Source organism: Propithecus coquereli, unplaced genomic scaffold (genome assembly GCF_000956105.1).
Source record: "Propithecus coquereli isolate 6110/MARCELLA unplaced genomic scaffold, Pcoq_1.0 Scaffold164, whole genome shotgun sequence".
NCBI lineage: Eukaryota > Metazoa > Chordata > Mammalia > Primates > Indriidae > Propithecus > Propithecus coquereli.
The window spans coordinates 4,363,311-4,382,823 of NW_012140969.1; the positions used below are offsets into that span (position 1 = coordinate 4,363,311).

Here is a 19,513-nt window from a genome sequence, read left to right on the forward strand (position 1 = left end):
CCCTCTTCCTGGGGGCAAGGGTCACTGGGTCACATTGCCTAGGGCTGGACCCTGAGCTGGGAGGAGGAGGGGAGACTTGTTTAAGGTTTAACGTGAGATTCACTCATCTGCCTTAACACATCCCTACTTTCCAGCCTGCAGAGTGGCCCCTGGCCCCATCTGGGGTCCCTGTGGAAGCCGGAGGCTGACTATGACTCGTGCAAGATGGTTAGGGGCATCAACTGTCACATCAACCTCATCGCAGGCATGCACTGAAGACCCCTGCTGAGCCTGGGAATTTGAGGTTGCAGTGGGCTATGACGAGGCCACTGCACTCTAGCCCAAGCGATAGAGCGAGACCCTGTCTCAAAAAAAAAAAAGGGGAGGTACCTCCAACCATGTCGCTATATTGACTATGCTGCACATACTGCCCGTGCAGCATAGAAAATAACAGCGACATAGTTGCTAATATCTAGAAGGCAGTGTCTATCTACCTGGCATCTCGGACACCTAGCCACCGGTAGCCACAGAGCAAGCCCTCAAATGTATTAATTTGAACCCTAACCCTATTAGGACAGTATTAGTCTCACAGACCAAGCTCCAGCTGGGACCTCCCAGACCTTCTGTGGCTACACCATGAAGGCATAACAGCACTTACAATATATAGTGTTCTAAGTGCCCCATGGGCCTTCCGCTGGGCTCCCACGGCCACCTCTGCCTCCCCCTCCCCCTCCCTGCCCTGATAATGATATGCTCGAGTTGACTCTTTGCTGAGTTGACATTACAGCTAAGAACAGAATCAGCCAATCATAAGCGCATCCCTTGTGCCAGGTGCTGTTTTAAATGCTTTGCCTACAGGAACTCATTTAATCCTCCCAAGTCTCAGAAGGTAAGTAGTATATTGTCCCCATTTTATGGTTAGGGAAATTGAGGCTCTGACAAATGGCGAAAAAGATTCATCCAAGGTCGTAAAGTTGGGATCAGAACTTGAGGCTCCTGGATCCCAAATACTGGGAACAGAGTTGGGCGGTCCAGGTCCTGGAATCCCCATCGTGGCAGCTAGGAAGGCAGAGATCAGCCTAGGGTGAGGGGGACAGGGCTGGACTTTGGTTGGGACAAGAAACTGAAGTCACACTTTGCAGGATGTCCCAGAGGAAGCCCTGACTCCCTGCTTATGGGTTTGCCCCTGGGGGAGGGCTGAAGCCCTCCCTCTCCTGTCCTACCCCCAAGATGTAATCTCTCTGCCTCTTCCTTGCTGGGGGGATCGGGTTCCCATTGCTAGGCAACCAGGTTTGCAGTTGGTGAATAATGCAATGGGGGACCCAGAAGGGTGAGGAACTGAATTGGGGTCCCTAGTGGAGGGAGCCCCTTTTCCAGAACTCTTTACAAACCTCTGGAGCCCCTGTCACTTTCAAAAGCCCGCACACCTCAACTATTAAAATCCTTCACATACCCCATACGCTATTGTTTATCTCTGACTCTCTAAGAACAACGTAGGTGGCCATGGCTTGTGGCCACCAGGAACCAGTTGGTGGCCATTTCGTGAAGCGGGTCATCATTTCAAATTTCCCACTGTCTTTCTCAGTTTGGGAGAAAGATCTAACTTCTTCTGTTGGATCACAAGCATTTTCCTCCCGCCCCGGACACGAAAGGGGTGATTCTTAGAAGCAAAGCGTGCAAGTGACAGACCCTGACATTCCCCGGCTGTGGCCCCACCCCCCAGGCTGGACTTTGGGTTCTCAGGCTGCCAGCGGAAAATCCCCGAAGAAGGTGTCCGGGGGAATCCACATCTCCCCCCACCCCATGACTCTCTGGGGAAGTAGGGCATTGAGGACCTGCGGGGTTGACTGCCCTCCGCTCTCCCGGTCCCCTTAGGAGAGGCCCGCTGGGGTCCATGGCTCCCAGGCAAGGCCAACATCCCCTGTGACCCCCTCCCAGGCCCTGCCCACCGATCGCCCCTGACCCCAGACACTTACATGGGTGTGGCCGGAGACCACACCTGGCTCTGCAGAGCCATCTCTGCCCAGAAGCCCACTTTCTGGTCTCTGAGTTCAGGACCCACCACCCGCCTGTCCGGAGTGCCAAGGCTGTGACTCGGCTGGCCAGAGAAGGGGGGGGCTGCGGCCGGGCACCGGGAGAGCTGGTCCAGCTGGTTTGGGCCAGGGAGGCGGGAGGGAGGCATGTACCAGGCGGGCAGGCGGGCGGCCGAGGGGGGCTGGGGGCTGGCGGGCAGTTCTGGGGAGGTACTATCAGCTGTCCTGATAAATTATTCACCAGCCGCTGGCCTCCTTTGCTGCGCCCGGCTGCCTCTCAGCAAACACACTCTGTCACACTCGTGGTCAGGAATGCTGGCGAGAGTGGCCAGTTGGTGACCACCCCCCACCACCAAGAGAATGGCATCTCCATCTGGCACCCCCGATCATTCTGAGTCTGACTGCCCTCCAAGAGCCACACACATGACAGTACCGTCGCATAGCGCACATGCCGAATCTGCTTGCACGCTACCAGCCTCCCTTATTGACCCTGGCTCTCAAGTGCGGAGGGAAGGAAGGTGGGTGGGTGATCCAGCCAGGGGATTCTAGAAACCACAGACTGAGCACCATGGAACCAGGAGGCTTGAGCCCTGGGGGAAATGTGGGCAACTTGCCTCAGTTTCCCCTTCTGTCAAATGGGAGAATCCAATCTCGTGATAACCCCCAGATGCCCCTAGATGCTGTAACAGTTATGGGTAGGGTGGTGACTAGAAAGATCTAGAGAACCCCCTATCCAAATCTTGAGGGTCCCCGTTCTATACCCCATTCCTGTTCTTAAAGGGCCAGTACCCCCTTTCTCAGCCGACTTCATACTTCATTTAAACAAGATCTTGGGGAAGCCATCTTCTACTCTCCAGGCAGGGCCAGAGGCCCCTCTGGTGTCCTGCAGTCCTCAGCGCTTTCGTCGTCACAGCCCTGGTTACACTGTGCAATTACAACCTGAACCACAGCGAGAAAGGCCCTTGCCCCCTGGGGGCCCCACGCTTTAGAGGACATTCCAGAAGGGACCCTCCCTACAGGGCAAGGGAAATGTGCCCAACTATATCCTGCACTTCTTTCTTCCAGATCCTCCTCTGGGTGGCCAAGGGACAGCTGTCGGCAGAGAGATGTGGAAAGAGCTTGGACATTTGGCATTGGGTACCCCTAGGTGTATGCACAAGGATCCCTGCTATGCTAGATAGAGCTGGGGGTAGGGAAAAAAGGGGGGCAGGTGGAGGGATGGGGTCTTGTGCTCCAAATTCTAGTAAAAAACTCCTAGGGATCCAAAATGTTTTAAATCGGACCTGACTTTCTGGATCATTCGGAAGGTATATTTGCCACGATACGAAGGAAGAACATTTTTAAAAAATATGAAAAAAACTAGCCAGATGTGGTGGTGCGCACCTGTAGTCCCAGCTACTCGGGAGGCTGAAGCAGGAGGATCGCTTGAGCCCAGGAATTGGAGGCTGCAGTGAGCTATGATGATGCCACTGCACTCCAGCCTGGGCAACAGAGCGAGACCCTGTCTCAAAAAAAAAAAAAAAAAATTGGCCAGGCGTGGTGGCTCACGCCTGTAATCCTAGCTCTCTGGGAGGCCGAGGCGGGTGGATTGTTTGAGCTCAGGAGTTCGAAACCAGCCTGAGCAAGAGCGAGACCCCGTCTCTACTAAAATTAGAAAGAAATTAATTGGACAACTAAAAATATATATAGAAAAAATTAGCCGGGCATGGTGGTGCATGCCTGTAGTCCCAGCTACTCGGGAGGCTGAGGCAGAAGGATTGCTTGAGCCCAGGAGTTTGAGGTTGTTGTGAGCTAGGCTGACGCCACGGCACTCTAGCCTGGGCAACAGAGTGAGACTCTGTCCCAAAGAAAAAAAAAAAATGTTGTGATCGTGGTAAAATACACATAAAAAAATCTACCATTACTGGCATTTAGTAATATTCACAATTTGTGCAACCACCACCACTACCTACTTCCAGAACATTTCATCACCCCCAAAGGAAGACCCAGCCCCACTAAGCAGTCTCTCCCCATTTCCCTCCTTCCAGCCCCTGGCAGCCACCAATCTGTGCCTGTCTCTGTGGATTTATTCTGGACAGTTCATATAAATGGACTCACACACAATGTGGCCTTTTGTATCTGGCTTCTTTCCCTGAGCATCACATTTTATGTATTTATTTTTTTATTATTTTTTTTGATTCAGATGTGAAAGGAAGGAGCGTCGTATTTTCAAAGCTCATCCATGTTGTAGCGTGCACTGGGTACTTCATTTCTCTTCATGGGCGAATAATATTTCGTTCCATGAATACGCCACATTTTGTTGATCTATGTACCCATGATGGACATTTGAGTTGTTTCCACCTTTTGGAGGAGATAAAATATTTTATTTAATTGTTTATAGTTTGATTTTGTTTGTTTTAGTGACAGGGTCTCCCTCTGTGGCCCCGGCTGGAGTACAGTGGCACAATCATAGCTCACTGCAGCCTCAATCTCCCAGGCTAAAGCCATCCCCCCTCCTCAGCCTCCTGAGTACTTGGGACTACAGGTGTGTGCCACCGTGTCTGGCTAATTTTTCTATTTTTAGTAGAGATGGGGTCTCGCTCTTGCTCAGGCTAGTCTCGAACTCCTGAGCTCAAGCAATCCTCCACCTCGGCCCCCCAGCGTGCTGGTAAATAATCGTTCTGAAGCAACTGTTATGTGCCAGGCACTGTTCTAGGCTTGGGAGAATTGCATATAAAGGTGAACAAGACAAACAGAAAATGCTATAATACAAGTCACTTGTAGCGTGGGGAGAGAGAGAGATAATACACGCATAAGCAAAGAAATAACGGTAATCGGTGATAACCGGGGCAGAGGGTGAGTTATTGAGCGTACCTGGGATGGGCTTACAAAAGGGGTGCTGCTGTAGGCTAGGTGACCAGGGACCAGTCCCCTGAAGAAGTGACATTTGAGCTGAGACCTCGATAGCAGAAACCAGCCATGTAATGAGTCATTCCAACCAGAAAGGCACTGCAAAGGCCCCGAGGTAGGAAGGAATGCAGTTAGGGGGTTTGAGGGAAGCAGGAAGGCTGGAATGAAGTGATCTAAGGGGACAATATCAGAAGATGAGATCTGAGAAGCAGGCAGGGCCTTCTGGGCTGGGGTAGTGAATTTGGATTTTTATTCTGGATTTGACGGGAGCCTTTGGAAGGAGAGGAGGTGGCTGGAACAAGTGTGGAGAGAAGTGGATGAGTTCAGTATATGTCTGGAGGCAGAGCCAACAGTTCTGATGATGGATTGGAGGGCAGCTGAAGGAAAAAGAAATCGAAGCCAGCTCCTAGGTTTTTGGCGTGGAGAACTGAATGGGGAGGAGTAGGTTAGGGGAAACCAGGACTTCAGTTTGGGGAGTGTTCAGTCTGAGATAGCGATTAGACTGGAGACTGTCGGATGTGAGTCCAAGGCCCAGGGGAGAAGTCAGGGCTAGAGATATAAATCTGGGAGGCATCCACATAGAGATGATGTTTAAAGCGTGAGATTGCCAGACTTGGTGGCTCACGCCTGTAATCCTGCATTTTGGGAGGACAAGGCAGGAGGATCTCTTGGGGCCAGGAAATCGAGGCTGCAGTGAGCTATGATGACACCACTGCACTCTATCCTGGGAGACAAAGCAAGACCCTGTCTCGATTTAAAAAAACAACAACAAAAAAAAGCAAGAGACGATCACACCTGTAGTCCCAGCTACTCAGGAGGCTGAAGCAAGAGGATCGCTTGAGCCCAGAAGTTCAAGGTTACAGTGAGCTATGATTGGGCCATTGCATTCTAGTCTCAGCAGACCCTTTCTTACAAAAAAAAAAAAATTGTCAGTCTGAGTCCTGGAAGAAAGACTGCAACTGATGAGAACTTAACAAAGAGACAGCTTACACAGGTGTAGGGAAACCATCTAGGCATAGTCCAGCACCCTGGGTTAGCAACCCCTGGGTGCTGTTACCACCCTCTTAGCCCTGGACAGAGCTATGTGGACCTGCGATCTGCAGTGGAGGGGCTTGGAGGCAGGGGTTGTGGGGATAAACATCTTGACCTCGCTCTCTTCTCTCCCATCAGCGGGCCCCAATGGAAGCTTGTTGATGCAGCTGAAACAGAAATCTGAGAAGGGGTGCCTGGGAAGTAGAAGGAAATCAGGATGGACCAGCATCCCCGAAGACCAAAGAGCTAATGGGAAGGAGGACAGCGGAAGGGGACAGCAACTGGGTCTGTCAAATGGTGACAAGTGTCCTTGGACAGAGAAAGCTGAGTGGAATGAGGACCAAGAGCCAGGTTAGCATGGCCAGAGGAAGGAACAGAAGGTCTCAGAGTGGAGAAGTCCCTGCAGAGATAACTTTTTCCAGAAGTATATAACTTTAATCCTCATCACCTCCCTAGCCAGTGGGCACTGCTAACCCCATTTTTCAGACAAGGAAACTGAGGCTTGGAGAAGGTTCACATCTGGCTCAGGTTATAAGCGCGATGGAGCCCAGGCTGGCCTGATTCCAATTAGACCAAGGAGGTCAGAGGGAGGAGGGCAGCAGCTGGAGGTTGGGATCCGGGAGGGGACAGAGTGAGAGAGTGGAAGAGCAGAGGGAAGTCATCACCTGTAGGCAGGGAGTTGGGGGACGCGGTGATCAGGTAGTTGGATTATTGGGGGTTCCTGAGGCTGTGTGGCTCCCCTCCCCCCACACACTTTCTCTAGGTAACTATATCTTTCTTCCTGGTCACCCCAGAATGGCGGGGTGGGGGCAGGTTCCAGGGAGAGCCTGCTTCCACCAAGGGGAAGAGTGGAAAATTTCCCCGGGGGTGGATGGCCCGCGCGGGGACATCGATCCTGCTCTTGAACGACACGATCTGGTCCCGGCCTCAGGGATCTGCTTCCTCCCACCAGCCAGGATGCCTCCTGTCCCCAGTCTGGGCCTCCCTGGCCGCCTGGGCCCAAGGTGACCGCCTTTCAACCGCAACCGCTACGCTGCGCCCTGGGCGCGCCGTGTCAGTCTCTCCCTCCTCCCTCAATCTGGGAGTGCACTTGGCCGCGGACGCCCCGCGGACTTTTCCGGTAGGGGAGGGGAAGGCGCTGCTCGGCTAGGCTGGGAAGGCGGCGCACTGCTGGGAACCCAGCGGAGCCCAGGGCTGGGAGAGAGCGCCCGGCGCGCGGTAAGGCGGCTCCTGGCGCCCCCTCGGGCCGGAGCTGTGCGCCGCAAGGGTGGGAGCTGGAGGGAAGGCCCAGAGGCCGGGGCGTCGCTGCCCGCTGGCTCACACCGGCGGGGCGGGGCTGGCCAGGTCCTGGAAAGATGGCTTCGGAGGACACCCCCACAAGAGGGCCAGTGGTTCAGAGCCCAGTCCCGCGCGCGGCTGGGGCTAAGTCTCCCGCGCAATGCCAGGGAGATGGGGCCGAAAAGGTACCAAGGTGCGCTCAGTGGGAAAACACTGCACCCAGAGTGGCCCCCCAGGTAGTGCGCCGGGTCTGGGGAAGCCCTCTTCCAAGAAGTCCTATTTTTGAGTTGACCTGCGCGCACCATGGACGAAATTCGGTGCCCAGCCGAGACGCCCCTGTCCGGAGGGCGGGGCCAGGGCGGGGCCCGAGTCTCCTGGCAGGTGCCGGGGGCGGTGCCCAGCCCTGCCCCCCGGGGCCGTTCTTGAGGCCAGAGGCGGGTCAAAGAGAAGCGGCCGGTGCGGGCAACGCCTAGGAACCCACGGGCCGCGACTGCAGCCACAGCTGCCGCACAGGGCACCGTGTCCTAGTTCTGGGCATCAAAACCCTGGCGGGGGGGGCCAGGGGGGGAACTGAGGCTTTCGAGCTGCTCCCAACCCTGGACGCAGAGGCCCCCGGGCCAGAGAGCGGAGCCCTGGGGTCGCCTGAAGCTCGGGGCCACGAGCCCCCTGGGCCAGACAGCGAAGCCCTGGAGCCTGCTGTACAGCGGGACACCGAAGTCCCCAGGCCGAGCTGCGAGGTACCCGTGCCCGCCGCAGAGCAGGGCGTCGAGACCACCGAGCAAGAGAGCGAAGTCCTCAAGCCATCAGGCGAGCAGGACGCAGAGCGCCCCGGGCCGTCCACAGCTGCGGGCTTTGTGAGTCCCAAGCTAGGCAGCGACGACCCTGGGCTGTCCCAAGCGCGAAGTGCGGAGGTCCAGCGGCAGTGTCCCCCTCCGGGCCTTGAGACCTCCTCCTCCGGCGGGTCAAGCCTATTCGAACCGCCCCCGCAGCAGCTGCCCATGGAGACGCCCATCGAGCGCGAAATCCGCCGCAGCTGCGAACGCGAAGAGAGCCTGCGCCGGAGCCGGGGCCTGAGCCCGGGCCGAGCGAGCCGCGAACTCGTGGAGCTGCGCGTACGGCCGGTGCTGAGCCTGCCCGGCCCTGGCCCCGCGCCCACGCGCGCCTTGGAGCGCGCGCGGGCAGGCGCGCAGATGCTGCGAGACATCGAGCGGGAGGCCCACCGGCAGGCGGCGCTGGCGCGCCCCGCGGCTCCGCCACCGCGCGCCCGGTCGCCGCCGCAGCCGCTGGTCGAACTCAAGCGCTTCTTCGAGGCCGCCGCGGGGAGCAGCTCCTCGGCGGCCGCGGAGGGCGGCGGGGGCCCGCAGCGGCTGCCGGAGCCCGGAGGCCGGCCGCGCTCGGCGGGGCAGGGCGGGTGCCCGGTGCTGGCCCGCGCCCCGCCGTGTGTCGCTCCGTCACTGCTGGAGCAGGAGGTGCACGCGGTGCGCGAGCGCGAGCGGGAGCTGCAGCGGCAGCGGCGCAGCATCTACGGTACCACCGAGCTCAAGGAGCCTGCGCCAAGCCTCACCGGTAAGCCGCGGGGGACACCCAGGGTTCCAGCCGCCCCCACGGACTGCCCAACTCCGGGGGCCCCATCTCTGGCCCTCCGATTCTCGGGGGTCTCTCCCTGCAGGCTCCCAAACTCCTGGGACCCCCTTCTCAACTTTCCGTCCTTTGCCCACCCCTTCTGGGCTGCCCACTCCCTGGGCTCCACTTCCCGCCCGGAGTGAGGGACTCCCGGCCCCACACCCTCTAGGTCGCGAGGGCGGGTGAGGGAGGATTCCAGATGTCTTCCTCTTTGTCGGGTTCCAGGGAACCCTGACTGGGTTCTGGCACTGCTGGATCCTCCCTCTGAATTTTCGGGCTCCTGCCTCTCCGTTCTGGGTTCACTTCTCTCCTCCTTCGGGTTCCTGGGCTCCGCAGAGCTGGATGGAGGCCTCCACGGGGAAGAGAAGGGTGAACGCCTGTGTGTGTTTAAGGGGCGCGGCCGGCCTCCTTCATCCGGGCTGCCTCCAGCTGGTGAGAGGAGGGGCAACCCCGGCTGAGCGCCCCTTCCCCCCCACAGCGAGCAGGGGAGACGGAAAGTTGGCGGTGATCTGGCCCCCCCGCAGAAAGGCCTCGGAGAACGGCCTGGAGCAGGTGGGAGTCCCCTTCCCCGTGTACCTAGAGCGCTGGTCGCTCCCCTCCTCCCTGCGGTACCAGGACGCAGCGTGGGGAAAGATGTAGTCCCGCGCCCCCTGGAGCGCCACTCTGGCCAGAGCTCAAAGTGTGGGGCGCAGCCCGGGGGTGAAGGGCATGCGGTCGTCCTGGGGTCCAAACCGCCCCACCCCGCACCTGGGTGCGGTGCGCGGGTCTCTGAGGCCGGCCTTCCTCTGGCCCTCTCTCGCCAGGAAGAGCGCAAACCTTGAGGTTTGAGCAGGCTGGGGCCTGTGGCCGGAAGTAACACATCCGTCGCGGGACCGGGGAGGGGGCTACCCCGCGGTGCCCTCCGGATCGGCAGACGGTCTGGATGCGGATCAGCTCTCTGCGCTGGGGGAGAAGAAATCGACCGGCCCAACCTTGATCTTGACTTTATGAAACTGACAAGCTCTCTCCATAAAACTGCTTAGTCCGCACTGGGAAACTGACCACCACCAACTCGGCCAACGAAACTGTCCGGCCCGTCTCCTCCCAACTGCAAACTGAACTGCCCTCTCTCCCTTGACTATTAGAGGGTCTCAGCTGCCCCCTCCCCCAATAAAGCCACTTCTTTCAGGGCCGTGGAGGCTGTTTTCTTCTGGGTCCTCCTCGTCTGGGCTGGGGCGGGAAGACGGAGGTCGGAGGGAGGCCTGAGAAAACAGCAAGAGGCGCCGGCCGGAATGCGGAATGCGGGAATGTGCCCTTATCGCCCTGTTCCCGGGCTGCCCGCCTCCCGCGGCCAGACCCGGCCTGGCCCGGGTCCGACTGCCCCCTGGCGGCACGGGCGCAAATGTGACGCTCGGACAGGGCGCACGCCCTCCCTTTCCAAGTTTCTTTGTCAACATTTATTTGTGCCAATGGCGTGCCCCGCGCCGGGCGCTGGCTAGACACAAGTGATAAGAGGCGGTTCCTATCCTGGAGACGTATACAATAGCTACCAAAAAAAAAAAAAACCAGGAAAAAAAAGGGCATATGTGGTGAGGGTTCAAGCTACTCCTTGACATCAGCAGTTTCTGATCATGGTCCTTGACGTCATAGTTCCTCACAACGGAGGAGTGAAGTGAGGGAGGGAAGTATCATGAGTTTCTGCTTTCCAAAAGCAACTGGAAACCCAGCCTTTAAAAGAGAAATCTTTGCTTCTTAGACTATTAAATATATATATATACGCAAAATAAAAATCTGAACTTTTCACGATTGTCACTATTTAGGAAAAACTTTTAAAATTATGAGGGAGGAAAGGAGAGTGGCAAGCATCACCTGCTTACAACAGAACCTTTGACTGTCAATTCGCAAGCCCTGGTTAAATTCTCTTCCCTGGATGAGGGTTGGAGAGGGGGGGTGAACACCCTGAGTTGTCTGTAAAACTGTATCTGTGCAGTTAACATTCTGGGGCTAGAGTTTAACAGCTTCTTAGAAGTGCACTGAGACCAGAAAAGGTGAGACCCAGGAACGTTTTAGAATTGCTGTTTGAACTCCTCCATTTGTCCAACTCTGTCCCCTGCATAGGGACAGCAAATGAAATACACATGAGAAGAAAGGCTCACACAGCCAAGAGCAGCTCAGTCCAAGAAAGGCCCAACTACTGACCTCAGCATCAGTACACTGACCACATGCTTGACCTTGACTCTGGGAGATCTGGAGAGAAAGGCAGGAGAGAGTCAGGGGTTCTCTAACTTTCCTGCATATGAAACTCAACTGAGGCCCCGTGTGCCAAGCAAACCAGAATGGGGGGGTGGGGTGCTTGACATCAGTATTTTTATTTAAAGCTCCCCAGCTTATTCCAACGTGCAGCCAAATTTGAGAACCATGATGCAGATGTAGACCAGAAGTTCTCAAAGTGTGGTGCCTGGGCCAGTGGTAGCAGCCATACTTGGGGACTTGTTAGAAATGCAAATTCTTGAGTTTCCTCCCAGTCCTAATGACGGAACTCTCCACGTGATTTTGATGCATGCTAGAGTGTGAGTGGCATGGGTGTAGACAACTGCCGAGCAACAGGACCCAGGAAATCAAGCTTGTTTCCTTCCTCTTCCAGTATTGCACTACCACTACCCACCGGAAACCTCTAGGGTGTGCAAACTCTGCCTTTCATTTGAAGGAAGACAATCTAAAGCTGCTTGTGGCTAGTCTGAATTGAGATGCACTATAAGTCTGAAATACCAGCTTTGAAAGACTTAGTACAAAAAAGGAAAATATCTCATTACTAATTTTTGCATGGATTTTATGTTGAAATAATATTTTGGGTATATTGGATTAAATTTAAAAAATCACTAAAGTGAACCTGACCTCGTCTATTTTTATGTGGTTACTAAAAAGTTTGAAATTACATATGTGACTTGCGTTTGTGGCTCGCTTTATATTTCTATTGGATCGAGCTAAAAGAGTCTTACATCCACGGGCAGACTCACAGGGGCTACCTCGACTCAGTATCAGGGAACTTCAGAAATTCCTTGCATTCATTCAGATCAGGACCATAGATTTAAAAAAAAAAAAAAAATCTTTGCAGTCAGAAATTGTCCCCAGAAGCCCCCACGAAGAGCAAGGGTTTGGGCGTCCAATCTTGACTCGCTTCGCCTCTTAGGTCCGTTTTTTGTCATTTGTAAACTGAGGCTTGTGATAATACTATGTGCCAGGGACAATGAGGTGCGCGCTTTGCTAAAAAGCATAAAGGTTTCTCCTTTGACTATGGGGGAGGAGAACCAAAAGGTATTCTTTGGTTTAAAAGGGAATAACGCGCAGGTGAGTGACACCCGGGTCAGGAAGGACGCCCTTCCTCTTGCAAGAAGCCAGTTGAGATCAGAAGGACCTGCTTAGGGTTGAAGCTCCGCCACTTGCTCGCAGGAGGTTTAAACAGGTGCGTTCACCTCCCTTATCCTGGGTCTCCTCTCCCGCCCAGGGGTGAAAAGGGGCTTAAGAGATCCCAAGCTGGGGTTCCTTACGACTCTCCCACACGGCTCGCGCCCCGGATACCCGGAGAAGGACGGCGACCTACCCGGATCTAAAGTTCCAAAAGCTGGAAGACGGGAAAAAAAAGTCTGACTCGGCCCTCCGGAAACTGATCGCGAACACTTTCCTGGGGCACGTCGGGTAATGTAGTCTTTTATGTTAGAAAGAAATCACTTCCGGGTCAGAATGGAGTGGGCGTGGCCCTAGGTCTCTTCCTTCAGTGGGTGTTGAACTTTCCTGCTACCCGAAACTTGCGGTTTTCTGGCTTGTTGACCTGCGCCGGCACTTCCCTTTTTGCTTCACGTGCACGTATGCGCATGCGCCGCGCTCTCGTCCGCCTATAGGCAGATTATGGGTTTGTTTCCAATGACTACATTTCCCAGAAGGCCAAGCGAGCGGGCGGGGCCTCTCCGCCCCAAGGGGAGGGGCGCGGCGCTCGGAACGGACGCGGAGCCTGTGACCTCTTTCTTTTATTTAACACAAAACTGGTGTGTCCGAACTCTGGGCCCCACGGCCTGGCTGGACTCAGTGCGGACAGGTCGGCTCGGCCTGGCCCTTTGGAAGGCGAGGCCGGGCTACACTGGGAGAACGAGTGAGCCTCTCTCCTGGAGTTTGAAACTGTCAAGCTCCAGCTCCCACCCTCTTCCTCAGGTTCAAGACCCCTGCGCTGCCCACGCTGCGGGCCCCGCCGCGCTCGGGGGCCGGGCCGGGCCTGCCTGGCCCGTGAGGATCTGCACCAGCAGGTCGGTGGCCAGCGTGTGCGATGGCTCCTCGAAGCCGATGGTCAGCAGCTGTTGGTAGTCCCCAGGTGGCTGCGGGCACAAAATCCTGGGGAGACCGGGGACAGACAGGCCTGGACTTGAGTGCCCCCTGCCCTCGGGAGCCCCTCCCCTTGAGTGAGAAGCTGTGGCTGAAAGAGGCTTTGTTTCAGCTGGGGGGTGGGAGAAACCCTGGAGGGAAGTTGTTTCCTTGTTGATGAGAAACAGAGAGAGTATCGGCAGCTCCCCCGAGGCTGAATAACTGTCTCTAACCTGTCCCAATCACACTGCTAGCTGTGTGTCCTTCGGCAGGTAACTTAACCTCTCTGAGCGCCTGTTTTCTTCTTTGTAAAATGGGGCCAATAGTATAGACCTCAATGGGTTGTTACTAGGGTCTGCATAAAGTGCTTTTCAGGGCACAATAAAATGCTATCATTACCAAGGGCAGCAAACAGATGGTCTTTGGTGGGGTTCTGCCCCTCCCTCCAGAGCCCAAAGCCCGCCTTGCCATTGCTCTAGCTCCTACCATGAGTAAATGTCATCCTCGGCTGGTCCTAGGGGCACCCATCGGCCAATGGACCACAGCTTCTGGATCTGGGGGCACGAATTGGCCGGACTCTTGCCTGTATCTTCCCAGGTATCTCGGTAGCACAGGAAATAGCTGGGAGGGGAGGAAGCAACAATGGAAAGTGACCAGTTTCATAGCTGCTTCTGTTGAGGGCTTTGATTTTGAAGAGGAGGTAGAAACGCATCAGAAGTTGCTCTGAAATTCTCAGGTACGGATGTGACTCAATAAATACCAAGGCCTTTTCTCCCCGCCAGCCTCCTTTTAAGATAAGGGCTTTTATTTTAATGGGAGGGTGAGTTTAAATAAAAAGTACTCAAAAAAAAATAAAATAAAAATAAATAAAAAAAGGTAGAGGGTAGGGGTGGCCTTTCAAAGGTCTTTGGTTTTCTGGTTTGCTTTTCATGCTTTGGTAGTTCAGAGACCCATATTGGCATTCGTCACAGAATGCCAGAGAGGGAGGGACTTTTATTTTGGTAAGGGGACTTACTAATCCACATGGGAATCTTGCCCCCTGCCACTGGGCTCTGGGATGGTCTCCAGGCTCCAGCGCATCTTCTTATAGAGGTATCTGGGGAAGCGGCTGGCAGTGTAGGCGGCTGGGGCACAGTATCTGAAGATGGACACCTCATGGGAAGGGCTGATGGAGAACCTCCCGCAGAAGAAACAGGAGATGCTGGCAGGATGGGAGAGGGGGGGATGAGACTGGGCCCTGGACTATGCCACAACACCCCCAAATCCATCTCCTACCCTTTACCTCAGAGGGTCAGTGTCCTCCAGGCTCACGAACCCGAAGGAGGCATACATGAGGACCAGCTGTTCTAGGCGCAGGGTCAGCTGCTGGGAGATCTCTAACAGCTGCATGAAAGAGGAGGTATAATGAGATCAGCTGGCCTGCCAGGAACACGCTCCTCCCTCCCTCCCGTCCCCCAGGCCTGGAGCTGTGCGAAGAAAGGGGCGTGGGGTCTAGAAAACCTGCTTGGAAGCACACACACACCCCCTTTCGGACCAACTCCTGCAGGGCTCCATAGATGGGGGGCGTGCTCCTTGCAGCTGCCTCCAAGTATAGGAAGTAGGGCTCGCACATCTGTAGGAAGGTTGGCATGGCCTTTGCCAGCTGTTCCTTCTGTACGCTGTCCCTGCTGAAGGGAGAAGGGGACCTTTGCCTGGGATCCCTCCCCCTCTTACCAGTCGCTCCCATTCTACTCACCCTCCACCCGCATCCCTGGCCCACACAGATCCCCTGGTACAAAATCTCCTAGTCCCAGGCCTTTCCTCTGAGCATCATTCAAGCCCACCTACATCAAAACCATTTGGAACACTTGTTAAAAGGCTGACACCTGAGGCCCACAACTCACTACAGACCCAAAACTCCAGGCAGGGTGAAGCCGGGAAATCTAGGGCTTAAACAGCCTCCCAGGGGATTCCAATGGACGTTGAAACTTGACAATCACAATCTCTTTTGCCCCTGGCCTGGGAATCACATTATCCTTTGGGGGTCTCAAACTGGCAGTCCGTGGGCCAAACCTGCCTCAGGTGAGTTTTGTTTAGCCCCGCACAGGGTTCAAGATCTAAGCCGACATTTAAAAACTGGGAGAGAAAGTCCTAGGGATTTAGCAACCCCCCAGGCCCACAGGGGGTCGCAGGATGGTAACACCCCCAGTTCCACCCAGTTCTCACCACTCTCTGAAACTGGATCCCTAATTGGCTAGCTTCATTTACTGTCTCCCTCTGGCTCCTAATGCTCTAATTTTGCAACCGTGCTGTGTGTCACCTAACCTGTCACCCTCTCCTCTGAGTCTCCTTACCCATGGGGACCTAAGACCCCGTCCCTCATCACCTGTAGAGCAAGTAGCTCTGGAAATCATCTGCCTTCTTGAGCAGGTAGCGGAGCTGTTCCGTGATGGGGCTGAACATAGTGTCCAGGGGTAGGCGAGGAGGGGCTGGCCCGGGACCGGGGACCAGAGGCTCAGGGGAAGGCGCGGAGGCGGCTGGGGCCTCCGGCAGCTGCTCCTGGACATCCTCAGACTCGGGCTCTGGTGGGTCCCCAGGAACGGCAGGAGGCGTCGACCACTTGGGGTTTCCGCAGGGCTGCGCCCCGGGTTCTAAGTCGTCTGGGGGCGGCGTTTCTCCAGGGCCCAGAGGGAGCGGCCCCACGAACCACTGCTCCGTAGCCATCGCCGGGCCCGGGGCGGAGACCTGAGCTCTTTAAGCTTCTGCGGATGCTCACGTTGGCCACCGGTTCCACCCCGCCCCGCCCCGGGAGCTTCAGACTTGCCCGGGTTGGGAGCGCAGGCCCCTTCAACTCGCGCCTGCCTCGACCTCTCCAGCCGCACCCGGCGCTGGGGGAGTTCGCCTCTTTTGAATTTCAACACGCGGGAGGGGCGCGCCGCTCTGATCCGCGCTGCGCAACCGCTGCGCACCCTCGGGCCCCGCGCACACGCGCGCTTCGGGAACCTGGCGGTGGGGAGGAGGGGCGAGCCCAGGGCGACCACCTAGGCCGCTGCTGGGGCGGTCACGTCTCAGGGGTGCGGCCCCAGAGCCAGCACCTTTCTCTCACCAAGGCGATTTCCTAGAGAAGAGGGGTCTCTAACGTGCGTCCAAACCTCAGGGCGCAGGTACACAGAAGAAAGATGCCTAGGTGCCACCTCCACTCTCTGACCCCGAGGAACCTGGTTTTTTTGTTGTTTTAACCCTAATGGAGTTGAGAAACTGCAGTAGAACTTAGCAGGGATTTGTGATGTAGTAGCTATACTACTGTAAGTCTTAACTTGGAAATTTTTTCCTATCCCGTGATTTTATCTAATGGCCCAATCCTTTCTGTTACTTTTATGGAGAGGAGCAGGAACCCCTGGAAACCCTACCATGGTCCCAGAACAGACCCCTGCCCCCAACATTTGTAGACTCGATTCTCTGTACCATACACAGGCTGACAAGTTACATAGCCATGAAGCCAAAGACATTAATTATATTTAAGGACTCAGAGGAAAGAACTGACAGGTGTCAGACGCTGCCCTGGGTGACCCTGAGCTAACATCTTCGCTGCCTCATCTGTAAAGTGGGTTTTTACGAGTTCTTTGCTTCATAGAGCTACAGGGAGGATGACTGAGGAAAAATGCTCTTAAAGCATGGAGTTGCTCACGAGGCTGAGGAGGGAGGATCGCTTGAGGCCAGGAGTTCAAGACCAGCCTGGACAACATAGCCAGATCCTGTCTCTAAAAAAAAAAAAAAAAAATGTTGGCACTGGACTGCAGTCCCAGCTACTCAGGAAGCAGAGGAAGGAGCTCAGGAGTTTGAAACTGCAGTAAGCTCTGATCATCCAGCCTAGATGACAGAGTGAGACACTGTCTCTTTAAAAAAAAAAGTTAACTGCTAGTCACTCAACAAACATTTGAACACCTACTGTGTGTGCCTGACTCTGTTCTGTCCACACCCTCCTGGAGCCCTTACTGTCACAGCAGGCTGTGAGGCAGCCCATTTACTTGGCTTTCTCCTGGCCCAGACAATTTTATTCTAACCTTAGGATCTCCCAGGAGGCTCTTCAATACTCTTCCCTGCCCCATTCATAAAAAAATGGACTCCGTGGCATTTTTTTTTTCCTTTTCCTTTTTTTAAAATTTTATTTAAAAAACCTTCGGTGCAATATTAAAAAGCAATACAGCCAGCTGGAGCGACACCCAACAGAAAGAGGGGAAAGAGGGCCCAGGGACCCCACCCAAGCTGCTGCCCTTGAGGCCAAGGGCAGACTAGGAAGGGGCGTGGGTGGTGGGGGAAGGGAGGAAAGGCCACCCACCAAAATGAACAGGCAGAAAAAAACATTTATATAGGAAACAACTGGCTGGACTGAAGAAGTTCTTGGGGAGATGAGAAGCGCCCCCCATTCCTTTTTTTTTCTTTTTCCAAAAATGTCCTGGGCTGGGGGGAGGATTGGCCTCCAGGGGTGAAAGGAACAGGCCGCTGTCCCCCCCAACCACACTGATGAGCCGGGGCGCAGGTGTGTGCGTGAGACACAAAGGAAAGAGATGAGTAAGGGAGTGTCCCCTCCCTGGAATCTGTTATGAGGGCTGAGGGAGTTCCCATCCAGCTCCTGGACTCTGGGGGATCTTAGGTGGGAGGGGGGCTGGAATGGGCTGGGACAGGGGCAAGGCTAGGCGCTCAGCCTAGAAAGCCATCAGGGTCATCGTCCTCAAAGTGGCCTTGCTGAAGCACCTTGATGTGGTGCTCGTAGATTTTCAGGGCTGGGCCCAGGCGGATGGACAGGCCGGTGAGGACGTCTGTACGTTGCATTAGCAGCAAAGACTTGCCATCGATTTCCTGGGCAGGATGGGGACAGAGAGCAGGGTCACAGCACACCCGTGCTGAGGCTGTGTGTGTGTGCGTGTGTGTGTGTGTGTGTGTGTGTGTGTGTGTGGTCCTGGGCTGGGAACTCACCTGTTCTTGGAAAGCTGTAGCCTGCTCCGGGAAGCCTGCTTCTGTGAAATATTCCACCACATCCATCACCGTCCACTCCACGGGGTCAGCCGGCTTCTCTTTGCGCCCGGGACTGCAGCAAAACCGAGGACCGCCAGTGAACGCTGATGGCCCTCTGGCTGTCACACACACCTGGGCAGCACCCGCATGTCTCAAACACCCCAACTTACGGACAGCCAAAGGGGGTCCCGTCGGCCCCAGGGAGGGCTGGTTTTCCGGGGGGCAAAGGCACCGGGGATGGAGAATCTGGCCCCGTGGCAACAGAGGCTGGGAAAGAAACAGCAGCTGCCTGTGGCTTTGTCTTAAGGCTGCGTTGGTCCCCACCTGGAACCCCCACCCAGAGGGGACTCCTCACCTGATCCCCCCTCCTTATTCATGGCTGCCATGGAGAACACCTGGCGGGTGCCACTGCCTGGCGCTGGTCCCCGCCCTTCATCCTGGCCCTGGTGGGGTCCACAGGGTGACCACTCCTTGACCCTCTCCTTGGCACTCTGAGGGCCCCGCTCGCCATTAAGTTGATGGTGCTGAGCACCTGCAGGACGGTCACTTTCGGGCACTTCTGAGCTCTCCGACACATCATCTTCATCATCTTCGTCTTCGTCGTCGTCATCATCTTCTTCTTCTTTCTCAAGCACTCGCTCTTCTCCACCCCTCTGGGCCCGGGAGGGAAGCAGGCAAGGTAAGTAGCTGCTCTAATCCTGGCCCCAGACCCTGGGATCCGAGACTGGGTCGAGTGCCCAACGCCACCTTTAGTAACAATACGGACTAACTTTTACGCGTCACTCCGTGCCGGGCTCTGTGTTCATAAACCCTCAGCAACCAAATCTCACGAAACTCGCTCAACAACCCCAAGGGGTCGCTACTGTTATAAAGCCGCGTTTACAGCGGAGGAAACTGAGGCTCGGGGAGATTAAGTCACTTGCCAAGGTCACCACACGCCGAACCCACAGGGAACGCGCGCAAAGCCCCAGCCATCCGCCGCCCGGTTCCTCCCGGGACTTGCGGCCCCGCCACCAACTTCGCCCGCACCTGCCCACCGCGCGGCGCCCCGGCTCCCTGGCGCGCTCACCTTGCCCCGAGACGGGCGGGCGCTGGCGGTCGGCGGCGCCCGTCCGGGCCTGTCCCCGCGGGGCAGCGCAAGCGCTCCGAGGCGGGTGCGCTCCAGGCGGCCCCGCGCTGCCGCCTCCTCCTCCAGCAGCCCCTGCACGCGGCCGCGGGTCAGGCGGCCTCCGGAGCCGCCGCTGCCCCCGAGGTAGCGCACGACTTCCCGCAGGCTCACGGGCCGCGCCGGGCCGCCGGCCCGCGCCGCGCCCCCCTCCGGCGGCGGCTGTGGCTGCGGCGGCGGCGGCGGC

At 56.2% G+C, this 19,513-nt stretch overlaps 4 protein-coding genes across 4 annotated transcripts in view; 1 reads left to right on the forward strand and 3 right to left on the reverse strand.

Annotated features, from left to right (window-relative positions):
- The window catches only part of PALM3 (paralemmin 3), a 13,354-nt gene extending 10,892 nt beyond the window's left edge, over positions 1-2,462 (reverse strand). Inside the window, exon 1 of the mRNA XM_012641261.1 lies at positions 2,446-2,462. Coding sequence (XP_012496715.1) covers positions 2,446-2,462 — 17 coding nt within the window. The remainder of the gene's footprint in view (positions 1-2,445) is intronic.
- Positions 2,463-7,694: 5,232 nt separating this feature from the next.
- On the forward strand, positions 7,695-9,977 carry LOC105807874. The gene is made up of 3 exons (XM_012641376.1): positions 7,695-8,777; positions 9,313-9,386; positions 9,638-9,977. Exons 1-3 carry the CDS (start codon positions 8,210-8,212, stop codon positions 9,653-9,655), a joined length of 660 nt encoding a protein of 219 aa, XP_012496830.1. The 5' UTR covers positions 7,695-8,209; the 3' UTR covers positions 9,656-9,977.
- Positions 9,978-12,831: 2,854 nt separating this feature from the next.
- Positions 12,832-15,869, reverse strand: LOC105807882 (chromosome unknown open reading frame, human C19orf67). The gene is made up of 6 exons (XM_012641383.1): positions 15,532-15,869; positions 14,689-14,833; positions 14,449-14,549; positions 14,182-14,367; positions 13,653-13,787; positions 12,832-13,196 (listed from the first exon to the last, which is right to left on the reverse strand). The coding sequence occupies exons 1-6, from the start codon at positions 15,867-15,869 to the stop codon at positions 13,022-13,024; spliced, it is 1,080 nt and encodes a 359-aa protein (XP_012496837.1). The 3' UTR covers positions 12,832-13,021.
- A 1,420-nt stretch (positions 15,870-17,289) lies between these two features.
- Positions 17,290-19,513, reverse strand: part of SAMD1 (sterile alpha motif domain containing 1) — a 2,822-nt gene continuing 598 nt past the window's right edge. Inside the window, exons 2-6 of the mRNA XM_012641263.1 lie at positions 19,231-19,512; positions 18,517-18,814; positions 18,332-18,428; positions 18,123-18,234; positions 17,290-18,005 (exon numbers count right to left, since the gene is read on the reverse strand). Of these exons, the coding sequence (XP_012496717.1) occupies positions 17,847-18,005; positions 18,123-18,234; positions 18,332-18,428; positions 18,517-18,814; positions 19,231-19,512 (948 nt within the window). The 3' untranslated portion in view covers positions 17,290-17,846. The remainder of the gene's footprint in view (positions 18,006-18,122; positions 18,235-18,331; positions 18,429-18,516; positions 18,815-19,230; position 19,513) is intronic.